Consider the following 18,958-nt stretch of genomic DNA (forward strand, 5'->3'; position numbering starts at 1 on the left):
GATATTGTGATGATTATTATAAGACATGTACATGGGAATGGAGTTGAGGTTGCTGAATGAATTGTAACTCCTCCCTGACATTTGTGTGATCACAATATCAAATATAACATTGCTAAAATCATTTTGTATGCTTCTTTTCCTTGTATTTTTAAGGTAAATTAAGATTGAAAGTATGTGTAAATAATTTAAGAATAACAATATTTACAAGAACTGGCCTGTTACTGAGAGTAAATGCTGCGTTCAGTTCTGATCTCCGCATTTAAAAAGCCAAAATAAGTATGAAACACCTGTTAACCTATTCTGATGTTACAATTTAAGTGGTTAGTTGACTTAGTTGTGGCATTGCTACTGATCCATGATCTGTGATCTGAGAATGGTTTGATAGACTTTCAACTAAGGTTTACAGTAAATCACCCATCTCAAGCCTCCTAAGTGTGGAGTCAGAGGGACTGACAAGCCTCTGAATGCTCACTGGTGGATTTGCCCCTCATCCAGACTAGAAATTGCAAGGTTCATATACAAATAATGGTGAAGATGAAGCCATTGCTAAGTAAATTTAAAGGAAAGACGTATCCATGCAAACTTGTAATGGGTATCTTCTGGTCTGTAATCTGTTTTTTGATGGTTGGGATTTTTGGTTTTGTGGTTTTCGAGGTGAGTGTTTTTGCAGAAAACATATAGTTGATTAAGGAATTGACCCAATTTCAAATGTTGTGGATCTTCATTTAAACTCTGGAGAGTTTTAACATTTTATGTTTGTACTATTTTTCTAGTAAGGGAATTACAATAATATTGTGTTCTCCTACTATCTTCAATACTGAAAAAGTAAAGCATCCAATGAGTGGAGATTACCTATCTGCATAGTAACAATTTTCTCTTCTCTTTCCTCTAACATGTTCCTGAATCTTTCACTTGCTCATCGGGATGAACATTTGGCCCTTGTGAATTATAGAGCCTATTGTGAAGAATGGCAGGCCTCCGACGTCTCACAGCATGCACTCATTTCTTCACCAATACACAGGATCTTTCAAGAAGCCCCCTTTACGAAGACCACATAGCGTTATAGGAGGCAGCCTTGGCTCTTTCATGGCAATGCCAAGGAATGGAAGCAGATTAGGTAACTTACTATTTTGGTCATTTAACTTCATTTATATTTTAAGATAGTATCCGTATTATTTCTTCACAGCAGATATAGCTGTTTTAGGGAATGCAAAAGTATTGCTAAGATTGTCATAGAAACAAGACATTAAATTGTTGAATGTCTCATTTACGATTTTAAAGAAGACAATTGAAAAAAGAGCATACAAAGTGTTATTTCACGGAAATCGCCCACGTATCCCTTTAATGACATGTGTAACAGTTACAAAACATTATCTGTTTTAGTGAAGTCTAAGGCACCTATGACCACAGTATTTAAAAAATTACAGAAGGTGCATTAATTGAACATGCCAGAAATTTCTGGCTATTTGCATTTTACAAAAATGTGGTACGTGTTTAATTTTTAAGAAATCTAAGCAAAGAATTATCAGTTAATTTTATTTGTCATAATCACAGTTTGTGTAAAGATTTTTGTTGTGATCTCAGTAGCTGTGATCTTATTTGAGCAAATAATGATTTTTTAAAAATATATTCAGTAGTTTGTTATATTGCTGGTCCTAGGCCACCATTAATTTTGTGCCCTGGCTAATAAAGCCAATTGCTGTGAGCACGTTGTAATAATTTAAATTAATTTTTTATTGAATTCTTAGTTGGCACTAGGAAAAAAGGATCAATTGGGAATTAATGAGAATTTTATATATATTTTGCACTTCTCCCTCCACTTCAGAACCTAGTGCCAAATGAAAGTGATATTCAGGCAGTTCCTCCAAGGCTAGAACTGTGCATCTTTGAGTCTAGAATGGCACCGTCTGCATTTTACTGTGTTCTGTAATATTAACTGTTCTCAGCCTCACCTTTTTGCTCTCTGCCTCTTCAACCACCCAACACAGTTCAGAGTGTTTCTGCCTCTGACTGTGAAACCGTGCAGCTGGTGCCATCAGAGGGGAGAACAGGATTTCTCTCCTCTGTGCACTATGCATGGAATACCTCTTGCTGTAATCTGAGGGCACCAAATGCCTGTTCTTTTTGCATGGCTAGGCTTTTGCTTGAGCTGAATGAGGAGCAACCCCATGCATCTCATGGGAAGGCAAAATATAAATATTTAACGTTTTTAGGTAATTAATTTGTGTGAATAGATGCAAAGAAGCCAACTGGTTTGTCATATGTAATATTTGAATTTTGTATTTTAAAAACATTAATGTTTATTTTTGTATATTGTACTTTTTATGAAAAAAGAATATTATTTCTAAAATTGTAGATTTCTTCCTATACATGAATTGCCAGGGAATATCTGATTCTTCAAATTTTTACTAAATATGTTTAACTAAATAATCAGTTTCATAAGAGAAAAGGCTTCATGAACATTTATCTTAATGATTTTATTTTTATTTAAAATAGCTATTTTCTACCTGAAAAGTTTTAGTAGTAGTGTTTTAGTGGTATTGTTGAGGAATGTGTGTCATTGGCTTTATTTTTGAGGTGGCTGTCAACTTTTCTATATTCAAGTGGAATTCAAAATCTGAACGCCTTGAACTCCTGAGCATTGTATTTTTTGCAGTGAGTTGGAGTAAAACATCTGTATTTCCATAGCTACTGCATGGTGGATATAACAAGTAGGAGCTAAAAGAAGCTGCTGGGTACCAACATTTCCCTCCAAAATAAGAGCTCTTTAGATTTAACCTGCAGCTACATAATTATCTAATTGAAGTAACACAGGCAAGACTGTTTTCATAGCAGTTATTGCTTCTTTATATGTATAGTTATGCTACTAATACATCAATTTAGCATGTTAATCTTGCATTCTGTAATTAGCACTTCACAGACCTTCGGGTAATTTATTTTTAGTTCTCTTCTCTCTTGTACATTTTGCCGTCTTTCGTTTTATCTTTGTCACTCTATTCTGGGTTCTTCGGAAGTTTTTTTTCCCCCCAAGATATTCATTCTCTCTCTCTCTCTCTCTCTCTCTCTCTCTCTCTCTCTCTCTCTCTTCAGTAATCAGTGAAAATTTAAATGAATTACTGGTATATGCTAGCTGGCATCGTGTCCCAGGATGAGTATAACAGCTCCTGCTCTTTCTTGTCTTTGTCTTTCCACCCTTTGCTGCTGCCATATTAGATACTCATTGTTCAGTGAGATAGGGACATCATCTCTGTTGGGAGTTTGATATCAGAAGTGAATCATATACACACACCCTTCATCTTTTACTTTTCCTTCTTCATCCTTCCCTTTTTTTGCTTCTTCTCTTCATCCCTTCTTCTTTCCCACTAGTGGGATAGTAACATAAGAGGTAAATCATTCCTGGTACAGTCCAACACAAAGTGCTGGGTTTTAAAGAAATGCTGACTTGATTTAAAAAAAACAACAACCTGCTGGAATCGTACATCCACAGGTTGCTTGCTTTTGAATAACATCATCCACATAAAAATTACTGGAGAAACATTGGGGTTGTCAGTGCTGAGTACATGAATTCAGTCTGCAGTGTTAGGGTTGCAGACATGGTAAGATAATTGTTGTGAAGAGCTTGTTTCCTTTGGAAGCTTTTCTGTTTGTTCTTAGGTTTTATTGAACCTTATTTTTTTGGAACCTAATTCTGACCAGAAAGTGTCCCTTTATTCATAGATTCGTAGATTTTATCTTCATAATGTATTAAAATATTTGTGGCCATTTTGATTTGATGTTTATCTTTCAAATCATATGAGGTTTATAAATAGTGAAGATTCCTACATCTTTGCCATATTGCATTGGTTTGAATTATGGGAATTATTATTAGACACTACCCTATTACCTATGATTAAGGGCCAACCAAGAATTGGCTTCTGTTACGCTAGGCACCATAGAATCACAGAGTAGTAGATGGTCCCTGATCCAAAGAGATTACAATCTAAATAGACAATACAGATACAGGATGGGAGAAAGAGATATAACACACAAGCCCATTGAACAACATAAGGTAGCGAATGTACTGTTAGTTCCATGGTGTGTATGTGTATGGAGTTTTTTTGGGGGGGAAATAAAGCTGTGTGAGGAGAGGATCCCTTAAATGTAAAAAAGGGGACAGGGCAAGGGAAAAGAGGGCAAGAGGGACAGATATAGAGTGAAGCTGAGGTGAAGAGATGGCAGGGAAAGGTTGGAGCAAACAGCCAATCAGCACAGGACAGAGAAAATCCAGTCAAAACCATAGAAAGTTTTCTGAATGTCCCCTGGACCAAAGGTCCCTGCCTTGGCTGTTTCTGCTCCTGCCAGCAGGAGTCTCTAGATGGCTCCTTTCTGATGTTTTCTCCTAGGATCACAAGGGAGGAGGTACTCCATGGGTCCTAGTCCCTGCAGTGTACGTGTGTGGTGTCTCCTTCATTGTTCTGAGTCAAGGTGTGTGCTATGGGGATGGGTGGCACTGGCTGGGTCCCATATCACCTCTTCCCCTGGTGTAGCGGTCCCTTTTTTGGTTGCTTCTGTATGTACCATCTGGAGTCTCTGGCTGGCTCCTTTCTGCAGTTTCATGGCTTGCTTGCATTATCTCTATTACTGTAGCAGCAGAAGAGTGCTGTACATCATAGTAACAGGAGAGCAATTACTTTTGTGACCTTTGATTGTTGCAGTACCATCACAAGAGAAGCATCATGCAGATATTATCCATCATCTGCATAGAATCCCAATAGGTCCATATAGGTCCTTTGTTTGAGTGAGAGTTTCCTCACCATACAGTTGAAACTAAATTAATGTGAACTAGGTTTCCATTCCATTTTAGAGTGAGAGGAATCCATTAGTTTTGAAACTTTACTAATGGAAAGCACTGTTCACCGCTCTTATAAAGTTACCTTCTCAATTTGTCATATTCTTGTTATTGTTTAAAAAAATCAAGAATGAATATAAAATTAAGTTGGTTGGTTAATGTATCTTGAAAGGAATCAAATGTGGAAGCCACAGTGACTTTCATCAGTAGGACAGAGGGTGTATTAACTGGAAGTTTGAAGGAGGATATCATTGTCACTTAATACTGACTGGTAATGGATATTAATTTAGCTCAGTTGATAGAATTTTCCCAGTTCAAATTTCTTCTGGGATGGATTCCTTGCAAATTAAATTAGGGTAATCCTTTCTTGTAATTACACTTTCTCAATTCCCGCCCTGTATCCAAATTACTACAATCTTTCATGCCAAGATTTGATTATCAGGTTAGCTGTTTTAATATTTCATATGAATATTTATAATTGGGTGTGTTCAAAAAATTAACGTGAACAGCTAGATAGAGAGTTGCTTTAGATGTCAGTGAGCCCAGTCCAATAAAAAAAATTATATCTGAACGACAGAAGTGCTTGAAGACCGCAGATGCTAGCTTTGGAGCACACCAATCTATTCAGAGCAAAGGTTGGCCCCAATAGGTGGTATAGTCCAGTGTTATTTGACCACCTAATGAAGCTTGTCAAAATGTATGCATGCAAAGTGATAGTTAAAGTTGCCAGGTAGATGCTAATATTCCTGGCTTTTATCATTTTAAAACCTCAGATGTAAGATTGCACTAATTTTTAATTGAACACAAAATAAATTTTTAATATAAGGGATTTATTGACAAAAGTACACCTTTAGACCATAATATGACAAAGCCAAGGTTTTCAAAAATAGGAAATTAAAATGTCCATACTTTGGTACCTTCTATTTTTAATTAATAACATGGAAGAAAACATAGAGTCGTCAGTGATAGTTTGCAAGTGACACAAAATTTGAGGGAGTGATAAATAATGAATATGGCAGCTCATGGATACAGAGTGATCTGGATCACTTGGTAACCTGGGCACAAGCAAACAATGTGTGTTTTAAAATGGATGAATGTAAATATATACATCCTGGGACCAAGAAAGTAGTAGGCTATACTTACATGATGGGGGACTCTATCCAGGGAACATCTGGTGTCATGATGTATAATCATCTGAACATGAGCTCCAGTGTGATGCTGTGGCTAAAAGGGCTAATGCAATCCTGGATGCACTAACAAAAAACTTTTGAGCAAGAGTAGAGAGGCTGTTTCACCTTTGTATTTATCACTGGTGCAATTGCTGCTGGAATACTGCGTCCAATTCTGAAGGATATTCATAAATTGGAGTGGGTTCAGAGAAGAGCCACGAGAAAGATTAAAGGATTAGAAAACATGCCTTACAGTGATAGACTCAAGAAGCTCAATATGTTTAGCGTAACAAGGGGTGACTTGATTACAGTCCATAGGTTTGTACACACTACCACTTATGTCGGTATAATTTATGTCATAGGGGCATGAATAAGCCACCTCCCTGAGCAACGTAAGTTACATGACCTAAGCACCAATGTAGACAGCGCTGTGTTAGTGAAAGAACTTCTCCTGCCAACATAGCTACTGCTTCTCGTGGAGGTGGTTTTATTTTGCTGACAGGAGAGCTCTCTCCCGTCGGCATACAGCGTCTTCACCAGGCTGCACTGCAGTAGTGCTTCTAGTGTAGACTAGTCCTATAAGTGGGTAACAAATATTAATAATGTGCTCTTCAGTCTAGCAGAGAAAGGTATAATATAATCTAGTGGCTGGAAGTTAAAGATATACAAATTCAGACTGGAAATAAAGTGTCACATTTTAACAGTGAGACTAATTAACCACTGGAACAACTTATCTTTATCACGGACAATTTTTAAATCAGGAATGGATGTTGTTCTGAAAGATCTGCTGTAAGAATTATTTTGGGGAAGTTCCATGGCCAGCCTGTGTTATCCAGGAGGTCAAACTAGATGACTACAGTGGTCCCTTTTAGCTTTGTAATCTATCAATAATTATTAAAGTTTTGAGATCAACATTTATGCTTCAGATAATATTTTCAATAATGCCTTCACATCCACCAGCAATAATTTTTCACATAACTCATTATGGATTGTTCTAAATACAAGAGCTACTAACTCACCAGGAAGAGTAATATATATTCTAAAGATATGTTTATCCTGCAGTTAGACACCTGCGGGCCCATGTCAGCTGACTCTGGCCAAGGGACTCGGGCTAGGGACTGTTTAATTGTAAGCCAGAGTTCTGGGACCCTTCCACCTCACAGGGTCCTAGAGCCTGGGCTCCAGCTTGAGCCCAGATGTCTACACTGCAATTAAATAACACCGTAGACCAAGCCCCAGAAGTCTGAGTCTGTTGGCACAGGCCAGTCATAGGTTTTTTAATTGCAGTGTAGACATACCCTCTCAGACTAATGAAAGGGGATTAACGTGGACTGAGATGCTTGTTCACCACTTTGGAAAATCTAGCTGCTGATTTATTTGCTTGATTATGTAATTAAGATTCTAACTTTTAGGCACCCATTTTTTGAAGTCTTGTTTTATATCTTTAGCTCACAATCAGGTGCCTCTAGGTTTTGAACCTGAGGTAAATATTTGTCAAATGTTTCCTGCATGCTGCCTCATTGTGCAAGAAAAGCAGCTCATTTACTTTCATCCAGTCCAGATCATGAGGGTGACATACTACGAACAAACTGTAGTATTCATGCTTTTCCATATCACTGCCAAATTCATCCCCAGGAGACAATCCATCTGCATGTCAAGTAGCATGTTTATTATGAATCTGTGTGTTTCACTGAGGTACTTTAAGCCTTTGTTTTGCCTGTGAATCAGCTACTCTTTTTCTATCAATTTTATATCCTGTAAAAGGGACAATAGGGTCAGGATAGGGTCTCCTGATCTGAAGAAGAGTTTGATCTTTTGAAAACTGCAGTCTTGGCTGGTTCTGGTTACTCACTTGCAAATTCTTTTCTAGGATATGTTCTGGGATGCCTTAGGTATGCCTTTTATGCTAAGTTTTACTTCTCCCAAAGAAAGGCCAACTTTCCAGCACACTGATAGATGGAGCATTCCCCCATCCTTTGTCTTCTATACTGTTGTAATAATTTGGAATGAAGATTAATGGTATCTTCAGATATTTTGGGGTGAGATTGAACAGGGCTTGCCTGGCTTTCTGAGGTTGTTTAATTTTAGAGGGTAGAATACTGCTATTTCTGGGGCCCCTCCAATTCTGTTTTGTACTTTGGGGAAAATCTGTTCCCAGGTTCTCTCTCTTGGTGTGTTTTGTTCCTAGATTCAAAGAAGATGCTTCAGTATCTTTTGAGTGCCATCCTTTTTTGGATTGTTTGTTTCCTTGGATTCATTTGGGCACAGGCATTTGTGATCTAGATCTTGGGATGCAAGGGAGGGCTACTGGATTATTTTCCAGGTTCAGTGTACTGTTGGCTTTCAGAAGAAAGCTACTGCTCCCTTCTTATGGCTCCCTCTTCTCTCTGTCAATAAAGGCATCTTGAACTTCTTAGTTCTTTGCCCCATCTGCCTGCTGGAGCTGAGCATTTTTGGCCTAGCCATTGGTTCCATCTCTCTCTCTCTCTCACTCTCTTTTTTATGATTTTTCAGCAGGGACTAAACCAAAAGCTTGAGAGACAAATAATTTTTGCACTTAAAAATTGCACACATTAAAATAGGCAGCCCACTACATAAATCCTCCCAAATGAATCAATTTAAATTCCCCTCACACAAAGTAATACATAATTACATCAAGTTCTCTGCAGAGTCCATTTATTCATCCTAAATCTGTGTTTAAGCACCTGAACAGAGTTGGCCCAATCTTTTCAGAAGTTCTGAGCACCATTTTTTTTATATCTTTCTAAATATGGATTTATGTGCCTAACATTAGGCACCCACATTTGAAAAATTTTGCCTTAAATTTCACATATTCTAGCTAATGAGGTCTCATCTTTTTCTGTGAACTCTCAGATCTGCCATAGAAAATAGAATTGTCGTGTTTCAAGAACAGCATGAAAAGGAGAGGAAATAAACTAGCTCAAGAATTTGAGGATTGAGGGAAAAGTATTACAGGAGTATGGGGTGGGACTGGAACTATATCTGTCTTTGTGTTTGGAACATGGTGAGTACAAAATGGGTGCTGTCACAGCCTAAATGAGAATAATAATGGAAAATTAATACACATTTATGCATGTGTGGTATATTATTGGGAAAGTATTTTTTAAAACTTTATCTTTTTATCTTTTTTATGCTGTTTCTGAGCCATAAAAAGAGACTAGGAAGAATAGTATTGTGATAGTGAGCCTCTTGATCTGACATAAAGCAATACACAATAAAGGTTACAATGCGTGTCCACATATGAGATTCATTTAGAAGAAGAATAATTGACTTTCTTTCATTTAGATATTGTACATGAAAATCTGAAAATGGGATCAGATGGTGAAAGTGACCAAGCTTCTGGAACTTCGTCTGATGAAGTCCAGTCTCCCACAGGTGTTTGCCTCAGGAACCGGATACACAGACGGATCTCTATGGAGGTAATCAGTTTTCCCATAAGAACCCAGTAAATTAACAAGAGACTTGGGAATTGTTTAAATTGCTTTGTATAACTGTTTGTCTTCCTGCCAATTCACTTTAAAGCAGATGTTTGTATTCAACATATAATGAGTTTTTATGATAATAGTTGTGACATTAGTTTTTCTTCCTATCTGTCAGTCTTGGAACCTGAGTAGATATCACTGACAATGTTTATAATCTGTCCAGTACAAAAAATTAAATATTGATTTTAAAGGCATTTGATTCTGTAAAGCAAGCAAAGAATCCATTAGCAGGCTCTTTTGGAACTAAATGTTAGACATTTTAGTGTAGCATTTGTCTTTAAAGTACTGGGAGATCACATGAGAAAGACTTTGCAATAAGTACAGGCATTCTAGAAGGAACTGAGGTGTTGGGAAACAAATGAAAAAATGTGAGACTTAGATTCTGTGAGGTTTGCTGTTTATGTTCAAGCAGACTACTTCATATATATATATATATATATATATATATATATATATATATATATTCATACTTTTTCATATAATGCTGCTTTCTAATCCATGTGAAACTTCAGAAAGTAAACACAATAGGGATGTTCCTGACTGCGTCAGCCTTCTTCACTCTTCCTGTTTTTTAGTGTATGGAACCTTGCAGGATGGTAAACAAAAGGAGGAAAAAGTACTTTCTGAATAACTGTGCACATAATTTCCTTTATTTATTAGAGTCATTATGAATACTAGCCACCCTTGCATTTGCTTTGTTGCCCTTTCCCCTGGCAAAAGATCAACAGAACTTTTTGCTTTTTTTTTAAGAAGTGTAATAGCTTTAATTATTATAATGGCGTGTTTTGGCTGGAATATGTAAAGTTCTGTGATTGATTCGATTATAAAAATGTATTCTTGGGGTTTTAAATCTCCATAATTTTCTTTTAAACGTAATATAAAATGTAGGGTTTGGGAAAATATTTTTGGTTTATCTAACACTGAGTTTGTTGTGTCAAAAACGAGTACTGCAAGGCATTTTGTTGTGCTTGTGTAATTCAAAAGCTGCACTGATTAATCATTACACGCCCTTCGTACAGGGAGTTGCTTTATCTTAAAAATCCTTAATGTGTTTGTTGTTGTTAGTGTTGCAATTTTATATGCGAACATTAGGATCAATCTAAAACCCACTGAACTCAAACCATTAATTTTTAGGCCTGGTCTGTACTAGAAAATGAAGTTAGTTTAACTATTTCACTCAAGGGTATAAACCCCCACCTTGAGCAGTGTAGTTTAGCTGATCTAAACTCCCAGTGTAGACAGCGCTAGGTTGAGGGAAGAATTCTTCTGTCAATTTAGGTACCACCTCTTGGGGTGGTGGATTACCTGTGCTGACTAGTGAACCCTTCCTGTTGGCGTAGGTAGTGGCACAACGGCACTGCTACAGCTATATTACTGTAGCATTTCAAGTGTAGGCAAGCTCTCAGAGGGCTTTGAATCAGATCCATTGTGCTTTGTGTTAAGCAGAATACAAAATAAAAACAGTCGTATAAGAATTTACTATAGAAGACATTAGAGAGACAAGGTGTATGAGGTAATATTTTTTCATTGAACCAGCTTCCTTCCGTTGGTGAGAGAAACACTCTTACTGGCTCACTTTTCCAGACCTGAAGACGAGCTCTGTGTACGCTTGCAAGTTTCTTCTTTGAGTGCTTGCTCCTGTATATTCCGTGCTAGGTGTGTGTGTGCCACATGCACAATTGCCAAAGATTTTTCCCTCGGTGGTATCCGTTGGGCTGGTTCTAACACCATCTGGAGTTGCGTGCATATGCACCAGTATGAGGGGCACCACCAACCCACACCCTCTCAATTCCTTCTTACAGCCCATTGGGGTGGTTGCTGGAATGACCCTTCTTGCTGCAGCAAGACTTCTTTCCCACTAGTTTAGACTCTTCTCTATTCATATTTTGTGTCATTTTTGTAGTTAGTGTATACAGTTCTTAGTGTTAGTGTATATAGTAGGGGGAATAGCTGTCCTTGTCGTTGACGGACTATTCACCTCAGGAGCTGGGCATGCCCCAGTCCCCAGACTTCAAGCCATGTGCCTCTTGCAGCAAACCAGTGCTAGTGAGTGACCCACACTCTAGCTGTTTAAAGTGTCTGGGGGAAACTCATGTTAAAGATAAGTGCCAGATCTGCAGGGACTTCAGACCTTGCACTAGGAAAGACAGGGACATTTGGTTGAAGGACATTCTCATGGAAGCGAGCCTGAGATCATTCTTGGAGCTGAGCTGAGCTGCTCAGAATTGGGCCCAAGCACTGACTTCTGTGTGACATGCTCTTCCTGGCACTGTTAACCGTCTCTGGTGCCAAGGAAGAATCACGAATAGCAGTGCACCGAGAGACAGTGCTCACTGATGCAGAAGTGGGACAAGTGGGGAGAGGCCAATACAGTGAGACCTGTACTGGGCCATTCTTCCTTCCCTCAGCCAGCGATGGCACAATCAACTCCACCAAGGGCGGTGAGTTTGGTGCGGGACCCTTCGCCAATTCCTGGAAGCAGCCAGCAGTCTGATGGTCCTCTCAACTCCGGAGGCCTTCCAAACAGCAAAGGTCCTCTTCTCCTTTCTGGTCCTGCTGATGTTGAGGGGGCAGCCCATGAGCCCAGACAACGGGAGCCAGAAGGGAACAGGGAGTGTCGGGCCCCTTCCCAGCACCCACGATCCTTCTAGGAACAAACCGACCATGGTTTTAGTGCAGCAGTCACCAACTTGTCGCTGGCCTCTGGAACTCCGGCACCACGTGGAGGCAGAAGTTGGGAAAGCTCCACTGTGATCACCGAAGGAAGAGTCTTCTTTGGAATCCAAGGAAGAAATTGTTGCTCCATGCAGGGAACACCACTGCTACCCAGTCTATGCCACTGGACTTCGGCACCACCCTCCCCAGCTGGCACCTGGCCAGCTGGCCGATGCAGTAGCTGTACTGGAATCCCTGGGGGTTTCTCCTGGTACCAGGCCCTCCTCCCACCTCTTCTTCTCAGTGGCTTCTGGGAGGCGGGCTACTGCTCCTTCTACTTGGCACTAGATCTTGACTCTAGTATCAATCCCAATACTGACGCCCAGGAGATGGTTCTGCTGAAGGTGGAGGAAGAGGAAGGATTCCCTCCTCCAGTGCAAGCCACCGCCTCCTCATCCTCAGATGAGGCTGTTGGGGGGACCCAGTAATCTGCTCCCACAGGACGACTTCAGGACCCATCAGGACCTTCTGAAACAGGTCATGGCAAACTTGGATCTAGAAATTGAGGAGCTAAAGAAGTCAGCACACAGCCTGATTGACATCCTGGCTGCAGCAGCTCTCTCCACCTGCTGTATGCCTTTCCTCTGATCCCTCTGGTTCAGAGTTCTCCTAAAAATCAAACGGGGCAAGGCAAAGGTTATCCTGATAGCACCGGCATGGCCATGCCAGCATTGTTTTGGCACGCTTCGGGACCTCTCTGTGGCTGCACCACTCGCGCTTCCACTCTGTCCGGACTTGATCTCAAAAGACCACAGCTGGTTTCTTCACCCAAATCTCTCCTGCCAGCACCTGACTGTGTGGTTGCTGCATGCCTGAAGAGCGGGCCTCCTTGGATCAGGTTCACTTGGTCTTGCTATGTACTAGCACTGTACTGTTCCATCAGGACAACCTACCTGGCCAAGTGGAGCCACTTGTTGGGCCTCCGAGTGGAATCTCTCTCCGTCCTGATCTTCTTTGCAATCCCATCTTGGACTGTCTGCTCCACTTAAAGCATTAGGATCTGGCTCTCATCTATTAAGGTTCACCTGGCAACCATCTCAGTGTTCCAACCTCCAGTAAATGGCAGATCAATGTTCTCCCGTGAGATGACAGTCAGGTTTCTCAAGGGGCTGGAAAGATTCTACCATCAGGTTTGCGAGCCTATCCCCCCCAGGAGACTAAAACCTGGTCCTGTCGAGACTCACGGGGCCTGCCTTCGAGCCGTTAGCATCACACTCCCAGCTGCTTCTCTCTTGGAAGTTTGCCTTCCTGGTGGTGATTACCTTGGCCAGAAGGGTCTCTGAGATCAAAGTCCTTATGTCAGAACTCCCTTACACAGTGTTCTTCAAGAACAAGGTCCAACTTACATCCCCATCTGGCCTTCCTACCAAAGATGGTGTCACAATTCTACAACAACCAGGAGATTTTTCAACTGGTTTTCTTCGCAAAATCTCACAAGACTGCTGAGGAACACCAGCTTTTTCTTCAAGTGTTTGCTCATCTCCATTCTGAATGTAGGTGTGTGTGTGCGCACCACATGCATCAATGCTGGAAGCTTTTACCCTAGCGGTACCCGTAGGGCAGGCTCTAGCACCTTCTGCGATGATGCACATATAGACTCACATATATGGCACTGCCAGTCCCCTCTCTCTCAGTTCCTTCTTACCTCCTGTGATAATGCTGGAACGATTCTCTTGCTTTCGCAAGTCTCCATGTCCCTAGTGGTTTTCTATCTATTTAGTACCAGTGTATGTAGTTTCAAAGTTCTAGAAAAGTATTAGTTAATAGTTAGGTTTGAAGCGAGGAATCTCCCAGGGTCAGGGCAAGCCCCGGTTCCCGGGATTCAAGCCCTACTCTTCTTGTAAGACGTCTATGCCATTGAGTGACCCACATCAGAGCTGTCTTGAGGTGCTTGGAGGAAGCCCACCTCTCCATGAAGTGCAAGATTTGTAAGAGTTTTTGCCTGAGAACCAAGAAGGACCGAGATATAAGACTCAAGGCCCTTCTGATGGAAGCGGTGCTGAGACCGGCATCGGAGCCAAGGTCAGCCTAGGGACCGAGTACTGTGGCCTCGTTGAAAAGTGCTCCGCTGGCATCGGAGCTCCTCCAGCACTGTTCATCATTCCCGGTGCCGTAGAAGTGCCAGAAGAAGGCGCACCCAGAGAGGGAGCGTTCTCTGGTGCCAAAGCTGTCTAAGAAAGCCTCTAAGAAGCTGGAGCTAGCCAGGAAGGGGTCTCTGCCTAGATGGGCATTGAGTCTGGCTACCATGCCGACAACAACTCTGCGAAGTGGCAGAGGGCACGCCACCTGTTGGTCCCTTCCACGCCTGAAACTTTCCAGGCAATGAGGAGCCTCTTGGCCACGCTGGTGCTGCCCACGTCACAAAAGGATAGGGCAGTGCACTGAGGAGCGGACACCGCAACTGAGGGTTTTCAGAGAGGGATGCTAACGTTGGCGCAACAGTCCCGGCCCTCGTCCACGGGCTGCCCCTCACCGACCTCCAGGCGCTCGTCAGTGATAGGCACTGGTCCTTGGGACATTGGCACCGATCCGCCGAGTGTGGCACTCTTCGGAGTCCCAAAGTTCCCTGAGCCTGGAGCAACGTGTATTGCCAGAATGCAGTAGGGCACCAGAGCCATGGCACTGCGCGAGTCCTTACAGGAAACCCAAGAACAAGACAAGATCACGGCATCAACAACAATCCAGCTGCAGTCACTGCTCCCTGTCATCGGATCTTCAATGCCGGGAGTCAGATAAACAAGCGAGGTCGGCTCCCCAGTGGCCACCAGAACGTTCTTCCTCAAGCTCGGGAGATGAAGTGGTACTTCTCCCGAGGGGACGAGCTATGAAGCCGCCTGTGCCTGCCCCCATGCTGCCACAGATGGGGGGATGGTCGCAAGGACAGTGGTCTGGACCCTGGAAGTACTGGAACCCCTAGGGGTTCCCTCACCCCCGTTGCTGTATCCACTCTCCTCTACGCGAGCTTCAGCACCACACTGCTTAAAAGACATCACCAACTGTAGGCGTTGACTCAGACCATGAGGAGTTGTTGTCAGGCAGTCCGTTGGTGGCCACCCCATCTCGGAAAGAAGTGCCCACATGCCCCCAACTGCCACCCTCCTCCTCATCCTCCCCAAATGAGGCAGTAGCAGGCCCTTTGCAAGCCCTGCTGGACGATTATAGGGCACATTAGCAGCTAACCTGGGCCTTAAGATAGAGGAGCTCAAAGAACTGTTGTATGAACTTTATGAAGTCCTGTTATCTGCATCTCTTTCTAGAGTGGTCCTCCCTCTGCATGATGGGGTGATTAAACTGGCTAAGACCTTGTGGCAAGTCCCAGGGTCTTTGCCCCCCCACATCCAAGTGGGCAGAGAAGAAATATTATCTGCCCGCTAGGGGGTTGAATATTTGTATACCCACGCGGCTCCGGGCTCGTTGGTGGTTGCGGCAGCAAATGAGCGAGATAGGCAAGGGCAAATGAACTCTACATCGAAGAACAAAGAGGCAAAAAAGATGGACTTATTTGGACAGAAAATTTATTCAATGGCAAGCTTGCAGCTAAGGGTAGCTAACCGGCAGGCGTTGCTGGGGCGATGCTGCCTTAACATATGGCAGTCACTCAAGAAATTCACCGATTCCCTCCCCCAGCCCTCAAACCAGGAGTTTGAGGCCCTCCTGGAGGAGGGTAAGACAGTGGCCAGGGCCTCACTACAGGCGGCTTCGGATACGGCGGACTCAGCAGCACGGGCGATGGCCTCCATGGTGTCTATGAGGAGGGCTTCATGGCTCCAGTCATCTGGTCTCTTGATGGACGTGCAGCACTTCATCCAGGACCTCCCGTTCGATGGTGCCGCTCTGTTTGCAGACCAAACTGACTCAAGGCTGCATGGTCTAAAGGACTCTAGGACCACGTTGCCTTTATACACCGTCCTCATCAAGAAGGCACTTCAGGCCTTCACAGCAGCAGCACTTCAGAGGGTAGTCCAGGGGAGAGCCCTATAGGAGACGAAACAGAGGTTACAAGCACCGCTGGGGCAATTCAACAGCATAATCCTCGAAGTCAGACCAAGCTGCCATTCCTCAGGCGGAAAGAAAGGCTTTTGAAGGTGCACCCGAAGACAACCAACCTATTTGTGCCCGAGAGCCAGTCTCCCACCTATTTGCCTCCCTCCTTGCCCCCTTCCTCCGAGCCTGGAGGGCGATTACATCAGACAGCTGGGTTTTGAACACGGTGGCTACTGGCTACACCCTTCAGTTCACTTCGATCCCACCTTCCTTCCATGTCCCTCTTCAGAAACCCCTCTAACGAGCAACTCCTTGTCCAGGAGGTTCAAGCCCACATACAGTTAGGGGCGGTGGAGGAGGTTCCTCACAACCTGAGGGGAAAAGTGTTCTACTCAAGGTACTTCCTGATCCCCAGAGCGAAAGGGGGCCTCAGGGCCATATTAGATCTGAGAGCCCTGAACAAGTTCCTCAAAAGGTTAACATTTCACATGGTCTCTTTATCGGCCATCATTCCCTCACTGGATCCGGGTGATTGGTTCACCGCTGTCTATTTAAAGGACGCTTGCTTCCATATCATTATCTTCCCATACCACAGGAGGTTCCTGCGGTTTACGGTCAGTGCGCAGCATTTCCAATTTGTGGTCCTACCATTTGGTCTTTCCACTGCTCCCCGCGTTTTTACCAAGTGTATGGCAGTAGTAGCAGCCCACCTCAGGTGCAAGGGGGGGGTGCAGGTCTTCCCCTGTCTGGATGATTGGCTTATCAGAGGCTGCTCAAGAGAGCAGGTCCGTCGAGACGTGCAAATCGTGAGAGACAGGTACCAATTGCTGGGGCCTGTTCATAAATGAATAGAAGTCGTTACTCATTCTGGTTCAGAGAATAGTTCGTGGAGGCGCTCCTAGACTCTGTACAAGCCAGGGTGCTGCTGCTCACTGCCAGATTCCAGGCAATGACAAAGCTTATAGCCAGCCTAAGGGGCCACCCCATTACCACGGCGAGGGTATGTCTCTGTCTCACTGCTAGAACATATGGCGTCTTGTACCTATGTGGTCTGCCGTGCAAAGCTACGCTTGCGGACGCTTCAAATGTGGCTGTCTATGGTATACTCCCCATCAAGACATCCCCTGTACAGGGTGGTCACAATCCCCTCCCACATACTTATTTCTCTAGAGTGGTAGACAAACCCCGGTCAGGTGCTGGTGGGAATTCCCTTTGTGGCCCTGAGGCCAACGCAGTCCCTGGTCTCGGATGCCTCAGACTTGGGGTCGGGGGCTCACCTGGGGATCCTCAGGATGCAAGGTTGTTGGTCCAGGGAGGAGCTAGGCATTCATATAAATGTCAAGGAACTCAGAGCCATTAGGCTGGCCTGTGAAGTGTTTCGGCCTCATCTGTCCAACAGAGTAGTGAGAGTACTAATGGACAACACAGCGGCAATGTATTATATCAACAGGCAATGAGGAGCCAGGTCTTCAGCCCTGTGCCAGGAAGCCATACGTGGCTGAGACTTTTGTGTGAAGCACAACATTACCATAGAAGCAGTCCATCTTCTGGGGCTGAAGAATACCCTAGCAGATTGTCTGAGCAGGTCCTTTTGCTCTCACCATTAGGGGTCCCTCCTCCAGGAGGTAGCCAACTGCATCTTTCAAAGGCGGGGAGTTCCCCAGGTGGACCTGTTTGCCACCAGGGAGAACAGGAAATATGTCCGCTTCTGTTCTCTGTTGGGGTCAGAGGACGAATCTCTGTTGGACATGTTTCTGCTGTGGTCGGGGGGTCTCATGTATGCGTTTCCCCTGATACCGTTGGTGCACAAAGTCCTGGTGAAAGTCAAGAGAGACAAAACTCGAGTCATTCTGGTAGCCCCGGAGTGGCCTTGCCCAGCACTGGTTTGGGATGCTGCAAGATCTGTCTGTGCCTTGGCTGTAATTGGTATTGCTGTGCATGGGTCTCATCTCCCAGGACAACAGCCAGCTGCTTCCCCTGGACTTAGCCTTCTTACATCTGACGGCTTGGCTGCGCGGGGAAGAGCGACACTGTTCGGCCCAGGTCCAGAGAGTGCTGCTGGAAAGCAGAAAGCCTTCCACTAGAGTGTCCTACCTAGCAAAGTGGAAGCGCTTCGCCTGCTGGGCGGCTGACAATAGGGTGTCGTTGACCAAGTCTTTTATACAGACGATCCTGGACTACCTGCTTCATTTGAAACAGGGAGGCTTAGCATTTTCGTCAGTGAAAGTTCACTTAGCAGCAATATCGGCGTTCCACCACTGATTCAGGGCAGATTGGTCTTCTCTCATGCAATGACTTCTAGATTTCTCAAGGGGCTGGAAAGACTCTTCCCTCAGATTAGAGAACCAGTTCCCTAGTGGGACCTGAACCTTGTCCTGTCTTGGCTTACTGCACCGTCCTTTGAACTGTTGGCCTTCTGCTCGCTCATGCATCTGTCCTGGTAGGTGGCGTTCTTGGTAGCAATCACCTCTGCATGCAGGGTTTCAGAGTTTAAGGCCCTGACCTCAGAGCTGCTTTATTCGGTGTTTTTCAAGGATAAAGTCTGGCTCTGCCTTCATCCAGCATTCCTCCCTAAGGTCATCTCCTACTTGCATGTGAACCAGGACATCTTTTTGTTGGTATTCTGCCCTAAATCTCATAGCTCCGGTGAAGAGAGGCGTCTGCACTCCCTTGATATAAGCAGGGCTCTGGCCTTCTACATCATCAGGACCAAATCGTTCCGCTGCTCCACACAGCTCTTTGTGGCAATTGCAGATAGG

General features: G+C 43.6%; 1 protein-coding gene across 3 annotated transcripts in view; it reads left to right on the forward strand.

The window, feature by feature from the left end:
- CDK17 (cyclin dependent kinase 17) overlaps positions 1 to 18,958 on the forward strand; it is a 188,281-nt gene that overhangs the window by 118,689 nt on the left and 50,634 nt on the right. For 2 of the 3 annotated variants that reach the window (XM_067559770.1, XM_067559771.1), the window contains exons 3-4: positions 953 to 1,117; positions 9,304 to 9,437. In XM_067559770.1, coding sequence (XP_067415871.1) covers positions 953 to 1,117; positions 9,304 to 9,437 — 299 coding nt within the window. Of the gene's footprint in view, positions 1 to 952; positions 1,118 to 9,303; positions 9,438 to 18,958 lie in introns of those variants that run through there. The other variant, XM_067559772.1, reaches the window with a different exon arrangement.

This window comes from Emydura macquarii, unplaced genomic scaffold, assembly GCF_026122565.2.
Source record: "Emydura macquarii macquarii isolate MOO-44397 ecotype Brisbane River unplaced genomic scaffold, CSIRO-AGI_Emac_v2 contig_2205, whole genome shotgun sequence".
NCBI lineage: Eukaryota > Metazoa > Chordata > Testudines > Chelidae > Emydura > Emydura macquarii.